Source organism: Canis lupus, chromosome 27 (assembly GCF_003254725.2).
Source record: "Canis lupus dingo isolate Sandy chromosome 27, ASM325472v2, whole genome shotgun sequence".
Taxonomy (NCBI): Eukaryota; Metazoa; Chordata; class Mammalia; order Carnivora; family Canidae; genus Canis; species Canis lupus.
Genome location: NC_064269.1, coordinates 3,769,001 through 3,794,632, shown reverse-complemented (window position 1 = coordinate 3,794,632; position 25,632 = coordinate 3,769,001). Strand labels below are relative to the sequence as shown.

The following is a 25,632-nucleotide window of genomic DNA, read 5'->3' as shown; positions in this document are numbered from 1 at the left end:
TTCTCTCTCACACTCTCATAAATAAATAAATAAATTATTTATTTATTTATTTATTTATTTATTTATTTATATTTTTTTAAAAGACTTTATTTATTTATGAGAGACACACACAGAGAGAAAGAGAGACAGAGACACAGGCAGAGGGAGAAGCAGGCTCCATGCAGGGAGTCTGACGTGGGACTTGATCCCGAGATTCCAGGATCATGCCCTGGGCCGAAGGCAGGTGCTAAACCACTGAGCCACCCAGGAATACCCAAATATTTATTTTTTAAATTTATTTATTTTATTTTTTAGATTTTATTTATTTATTCATGACAGACACAGACAGAGAGAGAGAGAGAGAGAGAGAGAGGCAGAGATACAGGAAGAAGGAGAAGCAGGCTCCATGCAGGGAGCCTGACGTGGGACTCAATCCCGGTCTCCAGGATCACACCCCCGACTGAAGGCGCTGAAGGCGGTGCTAAACCGGTGGGCCACCAGGGCTGCCCAAATCTTTAAATAAAAAAAGAGAAAATCTGCTTAATACCATAAAGGCATATGCAAATAAGTATGCTAGAAAGAAATATCTTAGACTGGAAAAGAAAGAAAAGAGTAATAGATTAGTCAAAGTAGGCTTCCAGCAAGGGGCTCTGCTTCCTACTGAGAATAGCCACATGGTTAGTTTCTAGAAGGATCTCTGGATCTCTTGCCCTCGACCCAGATGAAGATCTCTTTGCTCCAGGATCCACAAACACTACAAGTCATATCATTACCACTTGACCTCTCCTTGTCCTTGTTCTACCTCAGACAGGATTCCTAAGGCAAAACTTCCTTCAAAGGGGGTTGGGCACCAATTTGTCCTCCTTCACAGGAAAATGGAAGTACATATGAAATCATCCACCGAATAAAATGTTGGAGGAAAAGCCCTATCTCAGGGATTCCAAAAAATAGGAATGGATTTTACAACAAAACTCTCCCAAAGCTCCTGTTTCCTTTACTTAGCAATTTCTCCCAACATATACACTCCACTCCTGTCTTCCAGGTCCGCAATTCTTACTGACAACATTGATTAAATTCTTGTTATGTATCTGTATCAAACATCATACTTAAGAAACATGAATTATCCTCACAATAGATTTGTGAGGCAGGAACTATTTTTTGCAATGTAAGAGCCAAAGTCTTAGGGAGGTTTCTTTCTTGCCTAAGCGCACACAGCTAGTTAGTGGGAGAGCCAGGCTATTTTTTTTTTTTTTTTTTTTTGAGAGCCAGGCTTTGAACTTAAATCTGTTCTTCAAGAACCAGCACTCGACTACCATGCTATACGGCCTCTATTGTGTACACCTGAAACAATTCCCATTCATTCAAATCTAGCTTGACAACAATCTTCTGTAAAATCCTATCATAAATTCCCTGAACATTACCACATTAACCAACTCATTTCCGTATCCACGTTAATATGTATTTGCGTCATGTGTGCCCTTCATTGAAATAGTAGACTCTAAAAAAAAGAAAGAAAAGAAATAGAAGACTCTTCCTTCCATGCTTACCTTCTACTCACTCTCCAAGTATTCTTTCTCATTCTCTTGTTTTCCCTGAGACAGCTGCCTGGAATTAATTCCTCCCAGCCTTCCTCTTCCTTACCTTGTAAACTTTATCATCATCATCATCATCATTATTATTACTTAAGCTTCGCTTAAAACATTCGCTTCTGTGATGCATTCCCTGACTCCTCCAGGCAGCATGAGCCTACATTTTGTCTTCTACCCAAGCACTTCTTACTCTACTCTAGCACTGGCTCATTCTGCATATATTTATTGAGGACCTACTATGTGCAGCCATAGATGGGATGGTACAGATACAAGCACAAATAAGATAAGCACAGCTCCTTACAGAGTTACTGTTTTTGTACATTCTTCTCCCATTAAATTGTAAGCTTCTCAATTGGGGTGATTATCTTATCCTTGTACATCTGCTGCTAACAAAGGCCCAATATATGGGAGATGTTTCATAAATGTATTAGCCCACTTTTTAAAATGTCATGGATGACATAGTGCCTGACAAGGCGTTACAGAATAGTAATTAGGATATATCTGTTTATTTTTATGTATCTACTTCCAAAGCTGAGTCTTACCTATCCGAAAAATATTTCTCTCTTGATTTCTGCCAGCCTTGCAAGGCGATTCCTGTGATAAATGCTGGAATGCAAAAGCAGATCCCCCTTTGAGAATGAAGGACTTGTGACCCCAGCTATTTGAAGTGACGATGCTGCTGGCAGGTGGCCCTTAGCTGTCATGTCATGCCGCTTTCTCAGGCAGCCCACACGGAATGGCTGATCTATACAGGAGGATAAAGATTCATCCATCTCATCCCAACGAGGGACAGCTCTGAAGGCCGGCTGAGCCCTTGTCCTGTGTCACAACCCAACTTCTCTTTCTGTGCAGATTTGCTTGCTTCCCTTCCCTTATTGGTGATCACAGATCACTTCCTAATAAACCTACTGCCTCCATCTGAGCTGGCTTCCCTTCTTAATTCTTCCCGTAACCCAAAATCAGTGTCTCGGAAAAAATGATCTGCACTCACTCAACTTCCTGAACATTCATTTATTTTTCCACCCTTTGTGATCCACCCCAGAAATTACTTTCTTGTACACTGATACCATCATTGGCCATTTATGGTCGGAACCCACAAACTCTTCAACTCTTGCCATGTTCAAAATGTTGTACCACTCCTCTTCCAACTCTTTCTTTGGATTCCATCATGCTGTGTTTGCTGGGTAGTTCTTCTGGTTGTTTGTTTATTTTAATATCTATCTATCTATCTATCTATCTATCTATCTATCTATCTATTTATGAGAGAGAGATAGCACAAGTGGGAAAGGCAGGGGGGGGGTGGAGAACCTCAAGCAGATTCGGCACTCCTCACTGAACATGGAGCCTATCGCAGGACTGGATCGTACAACCCTGAGATCATGATCTGCGCTGAAACCAACAGTCATACACTTAACCGAATGCACTGCCTCGGCACCCCTAGTTCTCCTATTTGGATTGCTCTTCCTCTATTTACTTCAATTGCTATTTTCCCCCTTCCTCCTATTCCTTAGCATTCCTCAGGTTCAATCCTTAGTCCTCTAACTCTACAAAATCTCTGCAACTTCAATGTAATAATACCAAGACCCACCCAGCATTAGAGATATTTATGGAACAGGTTGGAATAATGGAAAGAACAACTTATTAAGAGTAAAATAGACCTGGATTTCAGGTCTAGCCAGCTGGGAAACCATGCGTATGTTACTAAATCTGTGTGTTTCATTTTTTTATCTGAGGTGGGTATGATACTAACCTCATGAGGACACTCCCTCTGTTTTCTTGTCCCCCAAATGTACTAATATTCTCTCTTGCTTCCTCATCTTTTTCACATGCTGTGCTTCTGTTGGAACATTCTTGTGTTATGCATCCTTCACTTGGCTAACTCCTACTCACCACTGAGGTCTCACTTCAAATGTTCCTTCCTCCAAAGGCCTTCCATGAGCCCAGTGTCTGAGTGAGGCATATTTTCTATGTAGTTCTATGATGCATTATGTTGTTTTCTTCCTTTTCCCATAGCCCTACCCCCATTGAATTGCTTTTGCTGTTTGCGTTTCTTCTTGAGAACCAGGACTCTTTCACGTTCACTTCCCTATCCTCAGGGAGGACTCCAAGACTGTGCTAACACCCTTTTATAACCATAGCACCATTTCACCTTCTTATAACATTTTTAAAAAATTTTTATTTATTTATGATAGTCACACAGAGAGAGAGAGATTGGCAGAGACATAGGCAGAGGGAAAAGCAGGCTCCATGCAGGGAGCCGGACGTGGGACTCCATCCCAGGACTCCAGGATCACGCCCTGGGCCAAAGGCAGGCGCTAAACCGCTGCGCCACCCAGGGATTCCACCATTTCACCTTCTTGACAGTGATTCCCAAGAGCCATTATTCCCTGCACCCTCTTTCCCTGAGCAACAACCGCCTCTTGGACTTTCTCCCTGGTTGTCCAGCTGGAGAGTCAACAGTACTATATTCCCGACTATCCTCCTTTCTATTCAAACTAGGTTGTTCTTATAGTTTCCCTACATTCCCAGTATCTAGGACTTAAAAACTGAAAGTCATCATGGATTTCTCATCGTCCCTCACACCTAATAATGCCCCTTACTGTAGCCTATCTGCACAAGATCAGTTGTCCCCTTCTATTTCAACTTCTACCTTCTTGCTTGGGCTTCCACAGTGCTGACCTCAACAGCCTCAATTTCTCCCAATTAACCTATTTCTCTTCCCCACTTAGAAACCTCCTATTGCCTGCAGAGTAAAGAAGGAAAGGGGAGGTCATATTAACTGGGTGCCATCTCATGCCCTGTGGAGGACGTTTTACACACATTATCACATTCAAATGCAGAATAGACTTTTCATCAGACATTCAAAGTCCCCCCCACCATGGTTCCAGCCTTCTTTCCACCTCATCTCCCACCTCTCCAGCGTGCAAACCCTGCAGCCCAGCTGAATTCATATTCTTTCTTCCCAAACACGTTGCCTGACCCTATGCTTTGGTCCTTCTGTTACCTCCACTCAGTTCTAGCATCCACTTTTCAAGGCCTAACTCAAATGCCATCTGCTCCTTATTTCTCCTCTCACAGGAAGTGACTTCTATTGCTCCTGAATCTTTGTGGGGGGTTTTGGTTCATATTTTTCCTTTTATTAATTATTTGAGTTTATTCTCTAATTTCTGTCACTAGATTATGAGCTTCATAAAGATAGCTATATATACATTATTTTATATCATTCACTGCACCTAGTGATATACTTAGCACATCCTTAGCACCCAATGAACATTTGTGATGTTGAACTTTAGCTTGGATTTGACTTTACATACATGTAACCTGTAACAGAGCTTTTCAAACTGGGTTTCAATCCATCTTACTGAATGATGAAGTTGATTTAGTGAGTCACAATCACAATTTTTATTTTTATTTATTTATTTTATTTTTAAAATATTTTATTTATTTATTCATGAGAGACACACACAAAGAGAGGCAGAGACACAGGCAAGAAGATGTAGGCTCCATGCAGGGACCCCATCGCGGGACTCGATCCTGGGACTCCAGGATCACATCCTGAGCCAAAGGCAGACACTTAATCACCGAGCCACTCAGGTGTCTCACAATCACAATTTTTAGAAAATGAAATGGGAAACATCAAAGGATTATCACAAGTACTAAGGTAGGTATTACTTTGTTAAACTTTAATAATGTGTGTGTAGTTGCTTACTGTAGCAGTCAAAAAAGGTGAAAAAAATGCCACTGTGATACATATGCATTATGTCAGTCAGCTGATTACAAGCTCCTTTTTCTTTTTTAAAAAGATTTTATTTATTTATTCATGAGAGACACATAAAGAGAGGCAGAGACACAGGCAGAGGGAGAAGCAGGTTCCATGCAGGGAGCCTGACGTGGGACTCGATCCCGGGACCCTGGAGTCACGCCCTGAGCCCAAGGCAGACACTCAACTGCTGAGCCACACAAGCATCCCAGAAACTCTACAAATACTTAAGAAAGAAGATGAAGAGCCATAAAATAGGCCTGGGAGTTAGAGCCTGAAGACCTACATTAGCGGTTTTGCTCTGCTCTTTATTAGCTGTTGTGATGCTCAATGAATTGCTTGATTTGTCTGAGCTTCGGTTTAACTAACAGAATAACATATATCCCACTTCACATAATCATGTTAAAATTAAGTTTTAGGGGCATCTGTGTGGCTCAGTTTGTTAAGCATTTGCCTTTAGCTCTCTGCCTTTAGCCTTTAGCTCAGGGTCCTGGGATCGAGCACCCCTGCATCTCACCCCAGTCTGCTTCTCCCTCTCCCTCTGACCCTTCCCCCATTCAAGCTCTTACTCGCTGTCTCTCTCAAATAAATAAATAAAATATTTTTAAAAAATTAAGTTCTATATACACACACAAACAAGATCATTTTGTGAAGGATAAAAATGTTCAAAAGTTTTAGGGAAAATTTTGCATATGTTATTCAGTAAACAAGTGAAAATTGACATGGTACAAATTATACAGTTAAATACCCACTAGGGAAGGAAAAAATGAATGTGCACTAGGCATGATTTTTGTCTTGTTCTTTGATTGTCAGTGACAACCAGAAACCCACTCAGACTGGTTGTGCTCAAAGGGAATTGAAGCACTCACATAAGTGGAAAATCCAATGGCACATCCAGCTTTGAGCGGGGCTGGATCTGAGAACTCAAATATTGTCAAGCCACTGTCCACCTCTCTCTCTCTCTCTCTCTCTCTCTCTCTCTGTGTGTGTGTGTGTGTGTGTGTGTATGTGTGCACTGCATCAGCCCTAGCATAATTTTATTCTCAAGCAGGTTCTCCTTGCACAGTGGAACAATGGCCACCATCTGCTTTGGACTGATATGATCCTCACAGCTTGCAGTTAGAGTATCTCTTTCCCTATTGTTCCAGCAGAAGTGTCAAGGAGGGATCTGATACCTATCATGGGTGGGTGTCATGAGCTGAAAACAGAGCCCAGGGGTGCCTGGGACACAAGCTGGGCCTTAGAGATAGGGGGCGGTCAGCCCTACCTGAGTCACTCAGACTGAAAAAGAGATCGGTGGGGAGTCTTCTATAGGGGTGGGGTCAGAGATTCAGAATGACAGAGACTCAGAATGACCAAGTTTCTTTTTCTTTTTTTAAAAGATTTTATTTATTCATGAGAGACACACACAGAGAAAGAGAGAGAGAGAGAGAGAGAGAGAGGCAGAGGGAGAAGACTCCATGCCGGGAGCCCAATGTGGGATTCAATCCCGGGTCTCCAGGATCACGCCCTGGGCCAAAGGCAGGTGCTAAACCGCTGAGCCACCCAGAGATCCCAAAATGACCAAGCTTCAAAAGCTGAATTGGATTAGCTTAGAAAGACTTCATGGTTTCATCTGTTTAGCCTCACCATAGAACAGAAATTGGGCCCAGGAGAAGCTCAGTAAATGGCGCTAGTGGGATAATGAGCCATGTACCACCAAGGCTGATGGTAGAGGTCCTGGGTGAGCCTGCCAACTCTGGGTGGGGAGAACTTCCCTAGGAGTTTTCTTAACTCTGTCCTTTTGCTCTAATTGCTGTGGACGTGCCAGGCAGCACAAAGTGGCTCTTGAGGGTGGTTCCTGCTGATGCTGGGTAAAGGTCCCTTATCCAAAGCCAAGGACGAACACAAAGGAAAAATTCCTCTGATCTCAATCCTTAGCAAGGGTTATGGTTATGTCCCCTGGAAGAGAAAAGGCTTGGGGTGGAGTGTGTGTGTGGAGAGTGGAAGGGAGTGGGAGAAGTTAGAAAGCAAGAGACCCACCCTCCCTAATTGACTGGTGACAGCTTCCCTGAACTTGGAACCCCTACAACCAGTCCTACCTGGCACTGCTGTTCATCCAGCGATGCCCTTATCCTTGAACTGACCTGACTTCTGGCCTGTTTGATGTTAGTTCTTTACTGTCCACAGTAGCTACATTGGTCCGCCTTTCTTTGTCAGATGGATATGTCCTTTGCTTGCCTGTTTATATTAATTTTCACGGAGTATGAATTCTTTGATCGTGTTCATGAAAAATATATTCTAAATTTAGTTCAGTGCCTACTTAATTGCCTATTACAAGAAAGCACTGATAAAGGCTCTTTGATGATGATTACGACTGTAAATTACACTAGAAATCAAAGGCTATCTATTGTAATTTTGGACTGTTGCTAACCTCCTCTTAGAAGTCTTCTCTTGCAAGCTGGTTTCCACTTGATTCAGCTGAAAGCTTTCAGCTTGATGGCCAGTAGTCCTGGGTTCTAATGTCAGATTCAGCAACCTCCATGTGACTCTTCCATGCCTTGGTTTCACAGTCTTCTAGTACAAGGCGGGAGAAGCTCACAGGACTCGTAGGTAGGGACAAGAGGTAAAATAAGAAAGCAGATGGTAGATGTGGAAGGGCTCAAAAGTAAGACGCAAGGATCCTCTCAGAAGTCTCTTCCTCAGGACCAGCTCTCTGAGACTCTTCTTCCCCTCTGCAAACACAATTCTACTTCCAGGAGCCTCAGGTTCCTGGTCTGAAGGATGAACCGTCCTTGTGTAGCATCTTTTGCAGAGATTCCTCTCAATGAGTCTCTTTATCTCATTTTTGCCACTTGCTTCTTCTTTACAGGCCCTCAAACAGCTACTTTTCCTAGCCTGGAGATCATTTATATTTCCATTCTGCTATTTCTAAGAGAAAGACTTAGAGGGAGGAGACAACAGGATGCTTAGGGTGCCAAAGGCAATTACTGGAATGAGAGATGTAGTGGGGTCAAATGATGAACCCCGCAAGTTTCAGAGGACAGGAAAGGAACAGACATAAAATAAACTCCAGGTGAATTAAAGACCTAAACTTGTAAAACAAAACCTTCAAAATTACCTGAAAAAAATACAGAATATTTTTTATGACCTTAAAGAATTTACAAGATCAAATTATGAAAAAGCAAAAGTTGGGATCCCTGGGTGGCGCAGCGGTTTGGCGCCTGCCTTTGGCCCAGGGCGCGATCCTGGAGACCCGGGATCGAATCCCACATCGGGCTCCCGGTGCATGGAGCCTGCTTCTCCCTCTGCCTGTGTCTCTGCCTCTCTCTCTCTCTCTCTATGTGACTATCATAAATAAATAAAATTTAAAAAAAAAAAAAAAAAAAAAAAAAAAAAGCAAAAGTTATAATAGTCAATTCTGATAAAACTGATAACAAATATTAAAAACTTGTATACAAAACACATTTTTAAAAAATATTTTATTTATTTATTCATGAGAGACACAGAGAGAAAGAGAGGCAGAGACACAGGTAGAGGGAGAAGCAGGCCCCATGCAGGGAGCCCGACGTGGGACTCAATCCCGGGTCTCCAGGATCATGCCCCAGGCTGAAGGCAGCGCTTAACCGCTGAGCCCCCCGGGCTGCCCCCAAAACACATTTTTTTAAAGTAGGCTTCACACCCAACGTGGGGCTTGAACTCACTACCCTGAGATGAAGAGTCATATGCTCTACCAACTGAGCCAGTCAGGTGTTCCCTCAAAAGATATATATATATTTAAAGATTTTATTTATTCATGAAAGACACAGAGAGAGAGGCAGAGACAGGCAGAGGGAGAAGCAAGTTCCCTGCGGGGAGCCTGATGCAGGATTTGATCCCAGGATCCTGGGATCACACCCTGAACCAAAAGCAGATGCTCAACCATTGAGCCACCCAGGGGTCCCTTATCCAGTAAATTTAACAATAATTTGTTATTGGTTAGACCTGAGACTGTAAAGAAAAGGGGGGAAATATAATTGGGAACATGTTACTTATGGAGTTATGGTTGAAAAACACACTGTGAAACACTGATTAAGAGAAACTTTCATACATAAAAACAAGGAGACCTGTTCAAGGATGTTCCCTACAAGGCAATGTTTATAATAATGAAACACTGAAAACAACATAAATGTTTTCAGTAACAAATAGAACAACAAACTGGAGTGTGTTCATGTGATAGACCACACACAGCCACTAAAATTAATGAATTTTGTCTACATGGATGAATTTTGAAAACAAATTTGAGGGAAATAAAAATAAATGCCACATGAAACCAATTATAGTTGACCTTTGAACAACACAAGAGTTAGGGGTACTGACCACCTACACAGATAAAAACCCATGTATAACTTTTTTAAAAAAATATTTATTTATTTATTTTGAGAGAGAGAGAAAGAGAGCATGCATGAGGAGGGGGGAGCAGTGGGAGAGGGAGAGAAATCTCAGGAAGACTCCCTGCTGAGCCCAATGCAGGGCTCTATCTCATGACCCTGAGATCATGACCTGAGCTGAAATCAAGAGTCGGATGCTTAATCTACTGAGCTACCCAAGCACCTCAAAAATCCATGTATAACTTTGACTCCCTCAAAACTTAACTGCTACTGATCATAAGCCTTACTAAAAACATAATCAATTAATACATATTTTGTACGTTCTATGCATTATTTTTTTGTTGTTGTTCTTTTTTTGTTGTTGTTCTATGCATTATAGCCTGTATTCTTATAATAAAGTAAGCTGGAGAAAAGAAAATATCATTTAGAAAATCATAAAGAAGAGAAAATATATTTACAATACTGTATTGGATTTGTTGGAAAAAAGTGGACCTATGCAGTTCAAACTCATGTTATTCAAGGTCAACTGTTTACAAATTTGTAAAACATTAAAAAAAAAAGTCCACATACTATTTGTGCAGATATACATATGTATGTTCAAAGATATATATTATACTTTATAATATATATTCAATAAATAATTATATATAATATATCCATATGTTCATATAATATGTAATTATATATTATAATATACATGTTCAAAGTATTAAAAGCGGACTGATATAAAGAGAATGCTCAGGATGGGAAGGAAATGGGACTTTAGGTGATGGATATGTAAGTGAATGTTATAGTATTCTGTGTTCTCTTCCTTTTAAAAGATTAAAAAAAATGTTTTAAGTAATCACCCAATGTGAAGCTTCAACTCATGACCTGAAAACCAAGAGGTTCTCTTTCTTTGAGGCAGCTAGGTGCCCCAACAACATTTTTAGTTATTTTTATTTTGGGGGGATGCCTGCCTGGTTCAGTCAGTGGAGTGTACAACTCTTCATCTCAGTGTCATGAGTTCAAGATCTGGATGGGGTGTGAAGCCTTCTTTAAAAAAAGAAAAAAAAATATATATATATTTCAATTTTTTAAAGATTTTGTTTTTTAAAGTAATCTTTACACCCAACATGTGGCTCAAACTCACAACCCCAAGGTCAAGGGTCACATGCTCTATCAACTGAGCCAGCCACAAGTCCCTCAACAACATTTTTAATACATAAGAAAAAATGCAATTAAGAAGTTTTCAACTTGCTCAGAATTCTGAGAGTATTATAAAATTGTATTAGTACTGGTTATTGGGCAGCCCGGGTGACAGTGGTTTAGCGTCGCCTTCAGCCCAGGGTGTGATCCTGGAGACCCAGGATCGAGTCCCACGTCAGGCTCCCTGCATGGAGCCTGCTTCTCCCTCTGCCTGTGTCTGTGCCTCTCTCTCTCTGTGTCTCTCACGAATAAATAAATAAAATCTTAAAAAAAAAGTACTGGTTATTAAATCTCTTTCATCCTGGGTTGTTGTTTGTTTGTTTGTTTGTTTTGGTGCCTTGCGAAGAATAACTTACCAAAGGCAATCTGTCAAACTCAATGAATTAATACGTAAAGTTGGCAAATCCCTGTGGTTAGTATTTTTCCGACTAAAATAAATTTCTCTTTGCCTGAAGGTTCAGTCTTTCCTATCTATGGATGGTCATGCTGCTCCTTCTCACAAAGTCCTTCCTTCCAGTACTTGTCTCCCAGGCAATCTTCAATTTATCTTCCATGACCTAGTTCAAATCTGACTTCTGTTTATCTGGATGGCCCATCACCCACCACCAGAAATTTATCAATTACTACTCCTTCTTTTAACTTTCACTGTACCTTGGACATTTCTCTGTAACAGCACCTATTACATGATAGCACAATTTTTTAATGGAATCTTCTCTTTGAAACCTCTGAATTTTTTGAGGGAAAGGCCTGCTTTTTATTTGCCTTTATGTTCCTAGAATTTAGCAAAATGGCTATAGAGTGGACCCTCAAATGTTTGTAAAATGAACACTAAATTCTGATGACTAATTAAATGACACGGGTAGTGGGAGTTCAAATCTGATTCCCATTCACACACTGCAAGTCTGGACCACTTAAAGGTAGTCACCATTTTGGGGCATTGTAGTGGTTTCTCACTCTCTCTCTCTCTCTTTTTTAAAAGATTTTATTTATTTATTCATGAGAGACACAGAGAAAGAGGCAGAGACACAGGCAGAGGGAGAAGCAGGCTCCATGCAGGGAGCCCGACATGGGACTCGATCCCAGGACTCGGGGATCACACCCTGAGCAGAAGGTAGACGCTCACCCACTGAGCCCCCCAGGCATCCCTCCTCACTATCTCTTATCCAGATCCTTATAATAACCTTTTTGGTATCCTTAACCTTCAGTCTTTTCCCACTCTGACCCATCCTGGACTCCACTCCAGACTAATTTTTATAAAACATCATCTTCACCTTGTCATTCCTTTAGGCAAAATGCAGTAGGACTCTCCAGTCCTTTCCAATCAAATCCAAATCTCTAGTCTTCACACATGAGGCCCCCAGAAATGCAGCCTCACTTTAGTATTTCAAACATATCTCTCAATCATTATAAAACGTGAACTATACTAGGGCTAGAATCCTGTCTGACTTCTGACTCCCTCCAAGTAACAGGAACAATGGCTGGCTTGCATGCTCAATAATTGTGAGATTATATCTATATATTAGATGAACTACTAGTATATAACCATCTGTTTCAGCCAAGTTAGTTTTCTTTTTGTTCTCTATACACACCAAGTTCCTATCAGCCCATCTTTGTGTCTGCCGAAACCTAATAAACAGCACTTAATAAAATATATTGCAAATTTTAATATATGTGCCCAAATACAAGGCAGTGTGGGACTCGCCTGACGTGGGACTCGATCCTCCGACTCCAGGATCACACCCCAGGCTGCAGGTGGCGCTAAACCGCTGTGCCACGGGGGCTGCCCTGCTTATATATTTCTGATATCCACAATATAACCTCATCCTGTTGCTTTGTAAAAGGCTTACTCACAACAAGATACAACACTTGAAACTGAAGTCTTTTTTTTTTTTTTTAAAGATTTTCTTTACTTATTCATGAGAGACAGAGAGAGAGAGAGAGAGAGAGAGAGAGAGGCAGAGACCCAGGCAGAGGGAGAAGCAGGCTCTGTGCAGGGAGCCCGATGTGGGACTCGATCCCAGGTCTCCAGGATCAGGCCCTGGGCTGAAGTTGGTGCTAAACCGCTGAGCCACCCGGGCTGCCCTGAAACTGGTCTTAATCCAAGAATAATTTCTTAAATCTATGTTATTATTATTTTTTTGCTTCCCTTTTGTTTTTAAGTGATTCCAACCAGTGACCTCTATAAGCTTGTAGGACTAGCATTAACTGAGGTTATTTCAGAATGCACCTTCCCCACACAGTACTTTGACTGAAAACAAAATATATAAAACAGATATTGTGGACTATAATAACAGACTTCGTAAGAACACAGATACGAGGCAACTTCTTTTCTGAAAAATTACTTTGAGAAGAAAAACATTACCTTATATTCAGGTATATAAGACATTTATTCATTTAACAAATATTTAATGAGCACTTGTTGTGTGCCAGGCACTGTGCTAGTGACTACAAATTCAGTGACCTTAGAATCTTGTGGGGAAGACAGTCATTAAATGTGTAACCCACAGCTAATTAATTATTATCATTTTAAGTACTATTAAGGATAAGTATACCCAGCTACAACATAGAGGAGTAATACTAGAGGAACCCAAGTCTGTAGGATAAAAAAAATAATTGTTCCAACAGTGCTGTTATTTTTTTTATTTTTAAAATATTTTGTTTGACACGCACAGAGAGAGAGAGAGAGAAAGAGAGAGAGAGGAGAGAGCACAAGCAGGAGGAGCGGCAGGCAGAGGGAGAAGCAGGCTCCCAGCTGAGCAGGGAGCCCAACTCGGGACTCGATCTCGGGACCACGGGATCGTGACCTGAGTCAAAGGCAGATGCTTAACTGACTGAGCCACCCAAGCGCCCCAGCGGTGCTGTTTATATACAGTGCAGTAGTAATTCATGTGCCCAGTCTATCAGAGTTCAAATACTGACTCAAATCTTGAGTAGGTTACTTAACCTCACTTTCCTCATTTATAAAGTGGAGCTAACAATACTATCTACCTCATGAAGTTGTACTGAGGATTTAAAAATTTTTTTTTATTTAAATTCAATTAATTAACATATATTGTTAGTTTCAGAGGTAGAGGTCAGTGATTCATCAGTCTTATATAATACCCAGGGCTCATGACATCATGTGTCCTCCTTAATGCCCCTCACCCAGTTACCCCATCCCCTCACCCCCTTACACTGAAGATTAAATGACTTAATACACATAAAGCATTAAGAACAATGATGGCACATGGTGCCTGCTTAATAAATGCCAGCTATTATTGTCATTTCAGCTGGAACCTGAAACAAGCCAGGAGGAAGGGAGGAAACTCCAAGCAGGGGTGCTCAGGTGGGTCAGCCAGTTAAGCATCTGGCTTCGGCTCAGGTCATGATCCTGGCGTCTTAGGATCAAGTTCCACATTGAGCTCCCCACTCAGTGCAGAGTCTGCTTGAGATTCTCTCCCTCTGCCCCTCTGCTCCTCTCCCCACTCATGCTCTCTCTCAAATAAATAAAATCTTCAAAAAGAAGAGGAAGAAGGAGGAGGAGGAGGAGGAGAGAAAGAACTTTAAGCAAAGAGCAACATGTGCAAAAGCCCAGAGCATAAGGTTGCTTGGCCTACAGTAGAACTGAAAGGCCAGTGTTTCTTAGCATAAAAAGCTACGGGGGAAAAGATACTTGGGAGATACGAGATGAGGCTGGGAAGATAGGTTGAAGTCAATAATGCAAAGCCTTGTAGGTTGGGTTAAGGAGTCTGAACTTTATCCTGAGTCAGGAAACCTGGAAGGTTTTATAAAGGGGAGTGACAAGCTTAGATTTGCAATTTTCAAAGCTTTCTCTGGCCATAGAATGAAAACTGGTTGGAAAGAGGCCTTTGGCCTCTATTTTATAGATGACGGAGAGACCAGTAAGGAAGTTGATCCTCGTCTTCTAGATCAGAGGTGGGTGGTGGCACAGAAGAGAGAAGGAAACTGGATGACTAAAGAAATGGTTAGAAGGCAGAACCAGCAAGACTTAACCGTGTGCATGTTGCCGTGAGGGGGCGTGCAGGGAGAGGCGCTAAACAAGAAACGTGCATTTGAGGAAGGAAGGAGGGAAAGAAGGAATTCCTGTGTTCCTGCCATATTGTTTTGCTGCACGAAATGCCTTTCCTCTATCCATCTCTCCTGGCATTGTACCTCCCCGTTTCCTCCACAAAACTATCTTGGATTGATCTTGTCCCCTTCTTTCTAGGGGTGTTTTAGAATTTTAGAGCGAGACATTCTTGAGATACAATTGCTAAGCATAGCTAATTGTATCTCAAGAACGTCTCGGAAGACAAGATCGTATTTTAGTCGACTTTCCATCCCACACCCCTCACCTGCACAACACTTGTAGAGATCATCGTTGCAGAGCATTTTCCCTGACCTCATAAGTGGTACAATCATAAGCCGCCTAGGCTAATATGAAGCTCCTGGACCCACTACACATTATACGGAGCTCTCACGACCATTTTCTTCTTGGATCTTCGCACATCTCTTATAAATTATGTAAGTACTGTTACAGGGGAAATAACCTCAGAGCTAAAGTGACAGGTCCAAGGTCACACACACAAAAGGAATTGGCAATGCTAGGATCTGAACCTAGACCCCGTTTCCATTTTCCAAATGGGATGCTTTCTTACAACTCTCCGTGGACCGTAAATATTCATAAGTACTTAAGATGGTATATTCTCAGAGGAGCTAAGTGCCACTTCTAAGAATCCTCAGCTTCTTCAGTAATTAATTCATTCAAGAATATTTATAAAAATATTCTGGGGGATCCCTGGGTGGCTCAGCGGTTTGGCACCTGCCTTTGGCCCAGGGCGCAATCCTGGAGTCCCGGGATCGAGCCCCGCGTCGGGCTCCCTGCGTGGAGCCTGCTTCTCCCTCTGCCTGTGTCTCTGCCTCTCTCTCTCTCATGAATAAAAATAATAATAATAATAAAAATCAAAATATTCTGTGCTGGGGACTACAAATTCCGTGGACCAAGGGGTGTCTGGGTGGCTGGGTTGGTTAAGCATCAAGACTCTCCATCTCAGCTCAGGTCTTGATCTCAGAGTCGTGAGTTTTATTTTATTTTATTATTTTATTTTATTTATTTTATTTTTTATTTTATTTTATTTTATTATTTTATTTTATTTATTTTACCTTTATTTACTTATTTTTATTTTATTTATAATTTAATTTTATTTTTTTATTTTGAAGGTTTTATTTATTCATGAGACAGAGAGAGAGGCAGAGACACAGGCAGATGCAGGCTCCTGTGGGCTCATGCCTTGAACCACCCAGAGTTTAAACGCTGCACTGGGCCTGACCCTGGGCATGGACCCTAAAAAAAAAAAAAAAAAAAAAAAAAAAATTTATTGAGCACCTACTACATGCCAGGCATGGCACCTAGTGTTAGGGGCAGGGTGCAGCAGTGAACAAGGCAGGAAGGTGCTTGTCTTCAGTCTTATTCCGGGAGCGGACCAAACAAATGTATAAACAGCGTAAGCGGAAAAAAAAAATAAACAGCGTAAGCGGTAGACGCTAAAAAAATATATAAAATAAAATAAAAAATAAAAAACAAATACATGGCTCCCCGGGTGGCGCAGCGGTTTAGCACCGCCTTCGGCCCAGGGCGTGACCCCGGAGACCCAGGGTCGAGTCCCACGTCGGGCTCCCTGCATGGGGCTGCTTCTCCCTCTGCCTGTGTCTCTGCCCCATGAATAAATAAATAACAATTAAAAAAAAAAAAAAAGCCCACACAAGGTGATGGAGGAAGATGCGTATCCTCGAAGGACAGGTGGACAGTCTGGAAACCAGCGGCGACAGCAGGAAGCGCTCCGACCCCGGCTCCACCGGCTCCCGCGGCTCCCGGCCTAGTTCTGCCGCCGCCACTAGAGGGCGCCGCGGCCCCAGGCCCCGCCACGGCGCCGCCGGGCACCCACCGCGTCGACGCCCCGAAGCCGGGGGTACGGGCAGACGGCGAGGGCGGCGCTAGGAAGCCCTTGGGAATCGCGGGGCATCGGCAGCGCCCTCGGCGAGAGACCGTCCTCAAGATCACAGACCTACATCCTCGCGGCCTCCGCGACGGCCCTCTTCCGGCGCCTTTAAACCAGGAAACACCGGCTGCGTCCAATCAGGGCCCTTCTCACGCTACGTCGCCTTAGCACCGCCTCCTCGCCTGCCGAGCGCCCGACGCCCACCAATCAGCACTCAGGAGGGGCGCATGCGCCCTGGCACGAGCGTGACGTAAGGGCGACCTCCCTCTCGGTGAAGATGGCGCTCTCCAGGGTGTGCTGGGCTCGGGCTGTCCTGTGGGGCTCGGCGGCCACCCCCGGGCTTCATGTCCCTCGGAAGCTGCAACTTGTTCGCTGTGGCCTGGCCTGGGGGGCCCCTCGGTGAGGGACCTGGGACAAAGGAGAGCGTTTCCGACATACAGGCCCTCCCTTCCAGTGTCTCAACCTTGTTTGCATGCTGGTCTCTAGTTGTCAGCATCCCACGCCCTGGCCCCGGGGGTTTTATTCTTCGGCTTCCCGGCCCTCAAGGCTGTCAGTGGCCCGTGTCCGAATTCCCCAGTGGCCTGGACTCCTCCTTCAGCCTCCCTTTTCCGGCTTAGGCTCCACGGCTACTCCTCCGGATCCCATCGCGGGCCTTAGCTTGCTGTTCAAACGGCCCCTGCAGCCTCATCCCACGCCCGACGTCCCTTCCCGCCGGATCTTTCATCGGCCCGATATGTATGTTTCCCGGGCCGATTGCTTCTCTCTCCTTGAGCCCAAGATCTTCCTTGGATTTCGGAAGGTTCAGATCTCAGCACACGTTCTCCGAGCCTGGTGTTTGACATTAGTTCCCAAGGGGGCTCCGGGGACCGATTCCCACATAGTCTCTTTGATCTTCCTTGTAGGTCTTCAAAGCTTCACCTTTCTCCAAAGGCAGACGTGAAGAGCTTGATCTCTTACGTGGCGGCCAAGACCAAAGTGATTAATGGGAAATACCATCGTTTCTTGGGTCGTCATTTCCCCCGCTTCTATGTCCTGTACACAATCTTCATGAAAGGTAAAAACCCCCAAACAGAGATCCCTGGAGTCCATTCGCGGGCAACGTGCAGGAGTGTTAGAAAAAGGAAGATTATTTGCATGTCGTGCTGCGTGGTGTGAGCTGGGGTGTTCTAGCTTGGCATTAAATTCTTAGAAGTTTAGCACTTCTGGTGAATATTTCTAGAAAAAAAGTGTTAGGACAGACAACTTTGACCACATCCAGGGGGGAATGTAGGTATTTTTGCACTTTTCGTAGCCACAATCCAGCTGACTGTTGTAGAGATTCTTTGACGTGCACCAAGCCAGGCATCTATGGCTGCACAGACCTGCCCTGTGGTTTATCAGCTGACTTGGTCCATAAGAAAGTGTGGTCTGATGCTTGCCATAGATCTGTCCTAGATACGGTGTTGTGGATATACTCACGTTCTGAATGTTTTCGTTCAGGTCAGAGCTGTGCTAGTTACTAGAATACGGTGCGATGATGAGGACAGGTGTCCTCTCTTGCCAGACTGCGTGGGTTCAAATCCCAGCTTGTCACTGACGATGTGATTGGACTAGTTACTTAACTTCTCTGTCCGTTGGTTTTCTCATCTGTAAAACATGGAAAATAGTAGGACCTACCTATTGACTGTGTGGTTGTGAAGGTTAAATAAAAACACCAATACATCTATAAAGTACTTAGGGCCCGATCATCGTATGTGCTCAATAAATGTGTCTATGACTATAATACTTTTATCATAATAGCAATTACAGTAAACTACCATATCGTCGGCTGTGAAAATTATCATGATTGCTCCTAGCTTCACGGACTTGCAAAATCTGAAGTAGAAATAGAATGGCTGCTTTGTCTGCTACCAGGTTTATAACTAGGATTAAACAAGAAAAGGGTCTGGAAGAAGAATTTTGGTTGGTTGGTTTTTAATTATAGAAAAATTTAAACATACACAAAAGTAGAGAGAATAATACAATGAATTTTCACGTACTCAACCTTACTTCAACAGTTAGCAACTTGTTGCCACCGATCTTACTTTATTTATACACTTGCCTTCTCCTATATGATTTTGAAGCCAACCTAGGCATAATGTCATTTCATTCATAAATATGAAAGCATTTTTGAACACTAAAGTCTTAGACAAAATGTAAGAATTATCATCAGATGAACAGAAAAATGCAATCATAGAAATATGTTGAATTAATACTATTTCTAAAAGTGTTCTAGAAAGGAGATAAGTTAATATCTTGTTTGGGGAATACATAAGGTTAATTGAGGAAGACTTCTCAAGGTTATGGAGCTTTTGAATTTTTATTTTAAAGTGGGAGTGAGCAGTGAACCAGAAGAGGGAGAGCATTCCGTAAATAGATCACAGAAGGCCAACTTGGCTGGAAGAGAGGTGATGTGCTGGGGGATAAAGAATGAGAAGAGAGACATAGGTTGGCCTCACAAGAGTTTCGAATGTCCTCATTTAGAGCTGTGACTCAGAGTGGTATTGGGGAGGGACAAGTTTGTGTGTTGTTAGTAAACATGGAGTTGGGAAGCTGTGATAAGATTCAAACTGGGATAACATCACACTCTGTCCTCTACTTTAATGAGGCAGGATTGCAGATGTTTTGGGCTGATGCCAAAAAGGCTAGAAGAATAAAGACAAATATGTGGAAGCACAATATAAAGTTTCATCAACTTCCATACCGGGAGATGGAGCATTTGAGACAGGTACGGGCCAGGGGCAGATACCCAGAATTTCATGGTGAGGTAATTAAAGTTAACCAAGATCTCAAGGTTTTGTTTTGGTTTGGTTTTCTATCTTGTTCACCACTGATCAGCCTTCTCCCCTCTGCTGTGAGATCAAAGTATTCATCTAAAGGAGAGCATCAGGTTGTTTGTCAGAATTTTTTTTTTTAAGATTTTATTTATTTATTCATGAGACACAGAGAGAGAGAGAGAGAGGCAGAGACAGAGGCAGAGGGAGAAGCGGGCTCCATGCAGGGAGCCGGATGCGGGACTCCATCCCGGGTCTCCAGGATCACACCCTTGACTGAAGGTGGCACTAAACCGCTGAGCCACCCCGGCTGCCCAGTCAGAATTGGTTTTATTCAGAGTTGTAGCCCTCTGTAACAGAGCTCCATAAAGAGCATACTGGCATACTTGATGAATAGAAGTCGTAAATACTAAAATGTAGTTCGTTTCCGAATATGTAAAAATCTGCAGGGATTGAAAAGGCAGCGGGGAAGTAGTATTTGGTGGTGACTTGATGAGTAGTTTTAAAGCTGAAACTGAGGACCTAGGACCCATTCGTCACATCAGGAAAAATGTGTTGAGGGATTTGGTATAATGTCAGGCCCTGTACTAGGCATTATTTGGGATACAAAAATGAACAAATCAGGGCTTCTGTTCTCAAGGAACTTACCAAGTAGAGGTAGATAGAAATAACCTTGATCCTTCTCTGGGCTGCAGTAGGAGTTAACTGCACAGTGTGGGGGAGGGATTGTTCACTGTATTAAGAACTTACCTGGGTTAAAACTGCATCTGTGTTTATTTCTGCTTAGTTCCGTCGAGACGTCACCAAGTGTCTTTTCCTAGGTATTATTTCCATTCCACCCTTTGCCAACTACCTGGTCTTCTTGCTAATGTGAGTACAGACTTCTATCTTCCCAGCATATTGAAGAAACAAAGATTTTTTTTTTAATTAAAAATTAATTTAAGAACTTTCCATTTCAGAAGTAGGCAGAGATTATTGCACTAACTGCTCCAATCTTCTAATTAGCCACTCAGTAACACTTGGATTACTGGATCAGCGGTAGGTATAGGTAGCTTAGACTTTTCTTGTCTCTTAGCTGCCCCTATATGATATGAAATAAGATTATGATCTTTTCCATCATCCCTTGAGGCAACAACCCACTCCCTGGAAGCATAGCAGTTTGGGAGATTTTTTTTTTTTAAGGAGAGAAATGCATTGCATATTCTGGTAACATAAAATAAATTTTTATTACTTTACTTTGGATCCAAAGACAGTTTTTTTTTTTTTTTTTTAATAATTTATTTCTTTTGAGAGTCAACAAGAGCAAACAAGCATAGTGGGGAGGGGCAGAGAGAGAGAATCTCAACCAGACTCCCCGCTGAGCATAGTGCCCAACAGGCAGCTCGATCCCACAGCCCTAAGATTATGACCCGAGCTGAAATCAAGAGTCAGATGCTTAACCAATGAGCCACCCAGGTGGCTTTTAAACTATGACGTTGCATGTTATTTTAGCTCTCTGTTGCTGTATAGCAAATAACTGTGCGAAGCTTAACAGCTTTTCCTGGTTTTGTGGGTCAGGAAATTGGGCAGGTTTCAGGTGGGTGACTGATTTTTCTCTTCCATGTGGTGTTGACAGAAATCCTTCAGGGGCAGTTAGCTGATGATGGTCTAAGGTCACTTTTATGTCTGGTGCCTTAGCAGGGATGGCTGGAAAGCTGGAACTCTGAATCAGATTGCCTGCATGTGGCCTCTTTAATATGGTGGCCTCAGAGTAATAGGACTTCTTACATGGCAGCTCAGGGTTCCAGTGGTGAGTGTTTTAGCAAATAAGAATCTGCGTGGCCTTTTATAACCTAGCCTCGGAGGTCACAAAGACTCAACTCTGCTCTGTTTTATTGGTTGAATCAGTCCCCCAGATTTAAAAAATAAGGGGACACAGACCTCACTTCTCAATCAAAGGAATGTCAGGGATTTGCAGCTGTGCTCTGAAACCACCACCCGTGCGGAAAAATAAATTAAAAAAACAAATTTGCCTGTAACATTTTGTATACACATAGGAATCGTGCTGTAGTTTGAAGTTGTCAGCATCACATCCAGTGACCGGCTCTATCTACAACTCTTTCCAACTCTGTCCAAGATATGTTCTTCAAATGCTTTAGTTCGAGTGAAGTCCCTTTATCTAATCACTGCAAGTGAGGCTATCCCACTACTGCTTCCTTTCACATAACCTCAGTAACGTTGCTTGAAATTGTGCTTCAGTGTATCTTTAAACCTCGAGCTGAGACTCATTTACAGAAAAGAACAGTGGGCTAGGGAAGTAACGTCTCCGTCTCTTCTTCCCAGTATTCATGTCTGCCAAATGCTTTCGGGGAGCTCTTTGAAATGAAAGAGGCCTGTTTCAGCAAGTGACGTTGTGATTCCTTCTCCTTTCAGGTACCTGTTTCCTAGGCAGCTACTGATCCAACATTTCTGGACCCCAAAGCAACAGATTGATTTCTTAGATATCTATCATGCTCTCCGGAAGCAGTCCCACCCAGAAATCCTTTGTTATTTAGAAAAGGTTATCCCTCTCGTTTCCGATGCAGGACTCCGATGGCATATGACAGAGCTGTGCACCAAGGTATTCCTTCAGCTACCCCTTCCTGCAAACTGTGACTCTTGTCAGACCCTGTTTGCACTAAAACTAGAAAAGAGGGCCAGGCAGGACCTTCCTAACCTCTACCAATCTCTCACCTCTCCCAAGATACAGCATGGTACCCACCCAACAGTACATGATATCCTGGCTCTGAGACAGTGTTTCTCTAACCATCCTCTGGGCATGAACCAACTCCATGCTTTGCAAATGGTGAGCACTTTGAGGCTTTCTGTGTTCCGCAGCCTCACCTTGCCTCAGGTTTTGCATGTGGTAATAACTGTTGACTTTGCCCTCCTGTGCTGTTGTGTTACAGAAAGCCTTGAGTCGAGCCATGCTCCTCACACCTCATCTGCCTCCTTTCTTGTTGAGACGCCGTTTAAACACTCACATGGCTGTAATTCACCAGCTGGACAAAGCTTTGGCAAAGCTGGGGGTTGGCCAGCTGACTCTCCAGGAAGTGAAATCGGTAAGAACTTACTGCAGTAGCAACCCTCAGTCCTCTATTCTTTCACCTCATTTCTGTGTATTTTTTTTTCTCAGTGAATTTCACTCATGGAAAGGAATTGCCCATAGTAATTTTGATTTATGTTTCTTTTCTTTTGGCCCTTGAGAAACCAAGGACACCCTTCTTTAGACCTTGTGTTTTAGGTGATGTAGGCCTCTTTGGTCGTCCTCTTGTCTGTCCCTCGTAGTTCAGCTCGCCATGGAGAAAGCTTCCTTCTGGGCATGGGGTTGTGACTTATTTAAAGGAGATTTTGAATTATATGTGTGTTTACAGTTCATGGGCATATTTGCTATGTGACTGTGGAGGACTGTTTCTCTTCTGCGTGATACAGGCTTGTTATCTTCGTGGCCTGAATTCTACCCATATTACTGAAGAGAAGTGTCGAACGTGGCTGGGAGAGTGGCTACAGATTTCCTGCAGCCTGAAAGGTAAGACACATCCCTATGGTTATGCCATTAAAATCCACAGAATTGTATTTTATTCTAAGATTATTTTGGAGTAGATTATTAATAAACCCTCATTTAATAAAACATTTAAAAAAATTTAGTAAAACCCTCATTTAATAGACATCTCTAATTGAAAGGGCATAAACTCTTGCCTACAGGGGCTAAGCAGGTAATGAAGTAGACTCTGCAAGACATGAGGGAGTAGTGGGGACTGTGGGAGCCCAAGACTGCACACATGCCCGTCTGAAGCAGTTTCTCAGCCTCGGCACTATTGATGCTAATGTCCTGTGCCTTAGAGGGTATCTAGCAGTATCCCTGGTCTCTACCCACTAGATGCCAGCAGCATCTTCCACACCAGTTCTTTTTTTTTTTTTTTTAAGATTTTATTTATTTATTCATGAGACAGAGAGGCAGAGACACAGGCAGAGGGAGAAGCAGGCTCCCTGCAAGGAGCCTGATATGGGACTTGATACTGGGTCCCCAGGATCACACCCTGGGCTGCAGGCGGCGCTAAACCGCTGCGCCACTGGGGCTGCCCTTCTACACCAGTTCTGACAACCAGAAAACGTCCCCAAACATTGCCAGATGTCCAGTAGGGGACAGGAGAACAGAATGATCCCTACTGAGATGCATTAGCCTAAAGGCATTCAAATTCAGAACAAAAACACTCAGTTGGTTAAATAAAAAGTACCTGAGGCTGCGTATTAGGCCTGTGGGTCTCTTGTTGGATCCTTCAGCTAGGCCTTGATGTTTTTCTAAGCCTGTGAATACCAGGGCAGGCCCACTAATCTCCTTGGAGTCCAGAAATGTTTCCAGAGCACCCGCTCCTACCAGAAGAATCCCAGGGGTGACTGTGGTGTTGGGTATCATCGTTACCATCTCTGAATTTTCTACTGCCACCACATAAGAGTCAAGAAGTGAGGGTGAGTAGAAAGGATTATCTGGTGGAAGGAAAGGAAGGTGTACATGCGGGGACTGGAGTGAAGCAGGGAGCATTGAGAACAGTAGCCCCTGGTGTCCCACGTTTGCACTTGGCTTCCTGCCTCCAGTATCAAGCCCCAAGGCAGTTAGAAAGCTCAGTGTTCCTGGCCAAACCATTAACGCTGATGGTGTTTACAGAAGCTGAGCTGTCCCTCTTGCTGCACAACGTGGTCCTGCTTTCCGTCAACTACATTGGGACAAGGCGCTGAGCGAACACGGAGTGGATGGCATTGACCTGCAGCCACATAGTCACAGCAGCGTGGTACCAAACAGCACTGGGCAGCAGAGTGTGTGTGCACTCTTAGGTGTGCGGGAGGCAGAGGAGCAGGTGCCACAGGCTTCGTAGCGTGGTACCCATGTTGGAGCTGGAACTAAAACAAATCCTCTCTCCAGAGGGGGCCCATGTGAGGTCTCTTCCCAACTTCCTCAGAATCAGCCGGAGCTGCCTCTGTACTGGGCTTTAATTGTGATGTTTGAAGTCCAGATCCTAGAAGTGAGCTTTTGCCCCAGGTGGAAATCCTCATTTGGCCTAGGACTTACCCACGGCCACACTCATTACAGTTGTTTTTGGTAGTTTCTGGCTGGTGAGGGGAACAGCACTGTTTAAATTGGAGCATTGACATCTATGGGTGTACCTCAGTGCTGCCCTCAAAACTTTTTGTTATGACCAAAAATTGGCTTTTTTTTGGTCCCTTCACTGGGTTAACCACTCCCTTTCCTTTCCAAATCCTTGAACATCTTTTTTTTTTTTTTTTTTAAGCAAATATTCATGTACGGGAACATTCTAGTGGAAAAGATAGAAGGAAATACAAGTGTTTCTTGACCTTTCCCTTATTTATAGCCTTCATGCCCACCCTGCCCCCCCAACCCCTTGTCTTAATTTCTGGGCTGTGCTGCAGCCCCTGAGGATCTTGAACTCTGCTACCTCCACTGTGCTACAGCGGTCCAGCTGTGATGGACAGTGGCCACCATCTTTGGGCCATGGATTAAATCTCTAAGGTAGTAGTGACTGCCCCGCGGGGGGACCAGGAGAGGCCTGCATTGTGAGTAAGTTGGGTTTAGCTTTTGTCTGTGTACATCAGTGGCTTGTAGTAACTTATTGTAAATGCATGAAGCACTGTTTTAAAGCCAAAGTAAAGACTGCCTGAAACTGGTTGCTGGAAATGACTTATGCATCTAATTATTTTGCTGAAGCTCCTCTGACAAGACTGACATAAAACCTAACTAATGGGGAGGTAGTTGGTTGGAATAGAAGCTTCTGTTGGGATGGAAGTTCGGAGGGAACTGATTTGACACTGATGCTCTTTGCTGTGTTTTAAGATGGTAACAGGGAACAGAGGCTCTGGAATTAGCAAGTGAGCCCCCAGTGGAGGGCCTACAGGAAGGGAAAAGCTCCAACAGGGCAGGACCAAGGCCTGCTTCAGCTGAAGAGGCACATAAGGGCAGATGCT

The 25,632-nt window shown here is 43.3% G+C and overlaps 1 protein-coding gene across 10 annotated transcripts; it reads left to right on the top strand.

Annotated features, from left to right (window-relative positions):
* The first annotated feature begins 17,080 nt into the window (after positions 1-17,080).
* LETMD1 (LETM1 domain containing 1) lies at positions 17,081-25,348 on the top strand. 10 transcript variants are annotated; one of them, XM_035707600.2, is made up of 10 exons: positions 17,082-17,242; positions 17,746-17,897; positions 19,474-19,589; positions 20,423-20,505; positions 22,048-22,234; positions 22,358-22,459; positions 22,563-22,715; positions 23,086-23,182; positions 23,961-24,123; positions 24,320-24,458. In XM_035707600.2, exons 1-9 carry the CDS (start codon positions 17,121-17,123, stop codon positions 24,083-24,085), a joined length of 1,137 nt encoding a protein of 378 aa, XP_035563493.2. In that variant the 5' UTR covers positions 17,082-17,120; the 3' UTR covers positions 24,086-24,123; positions 24,320-24,458. The 10 variants fall into 10 exon arrangements, with proteins under 10 accessions (XP_035563497.2, XP_035563493.2, XP_035563498.2 ...); XM_035707597.2 differs by lacking the exon at positions 17,082-17,242 and adding an exon at positions 17,251-17,578; XM_035707603.2 differs by lacking the exon at positions 17,082-17,242 and adding an exon at positions 17,514-17,642.
* The last annotated feature ends 284 nt before the right edge of the window (positions 25,349-25,632 follow it).

Coding starts and splice junctions, on each gene's coding strand:
- LETMD1 (XM_035707597.2), top strand. CDS start 17,316: ATGCTGGTCTCTAGTTGTCAGCATCCCACGCCCTGGCCCCGGGGGTTT. Junction 17,898..19,473: donor GTACACAATCTTCATGAAAG/GTAAAAACCCCC, acceptor TTAATGAGGCAG/GATTGCAGATGTTTTGGGCT. Junction 20,506..22,047: donor TACCTGGTCTTCTTGCTAAT/GTGAGTACAGAC, acceptor TTCTCCTTTCAG/GTACCTGTTTCCTAGGCAGC.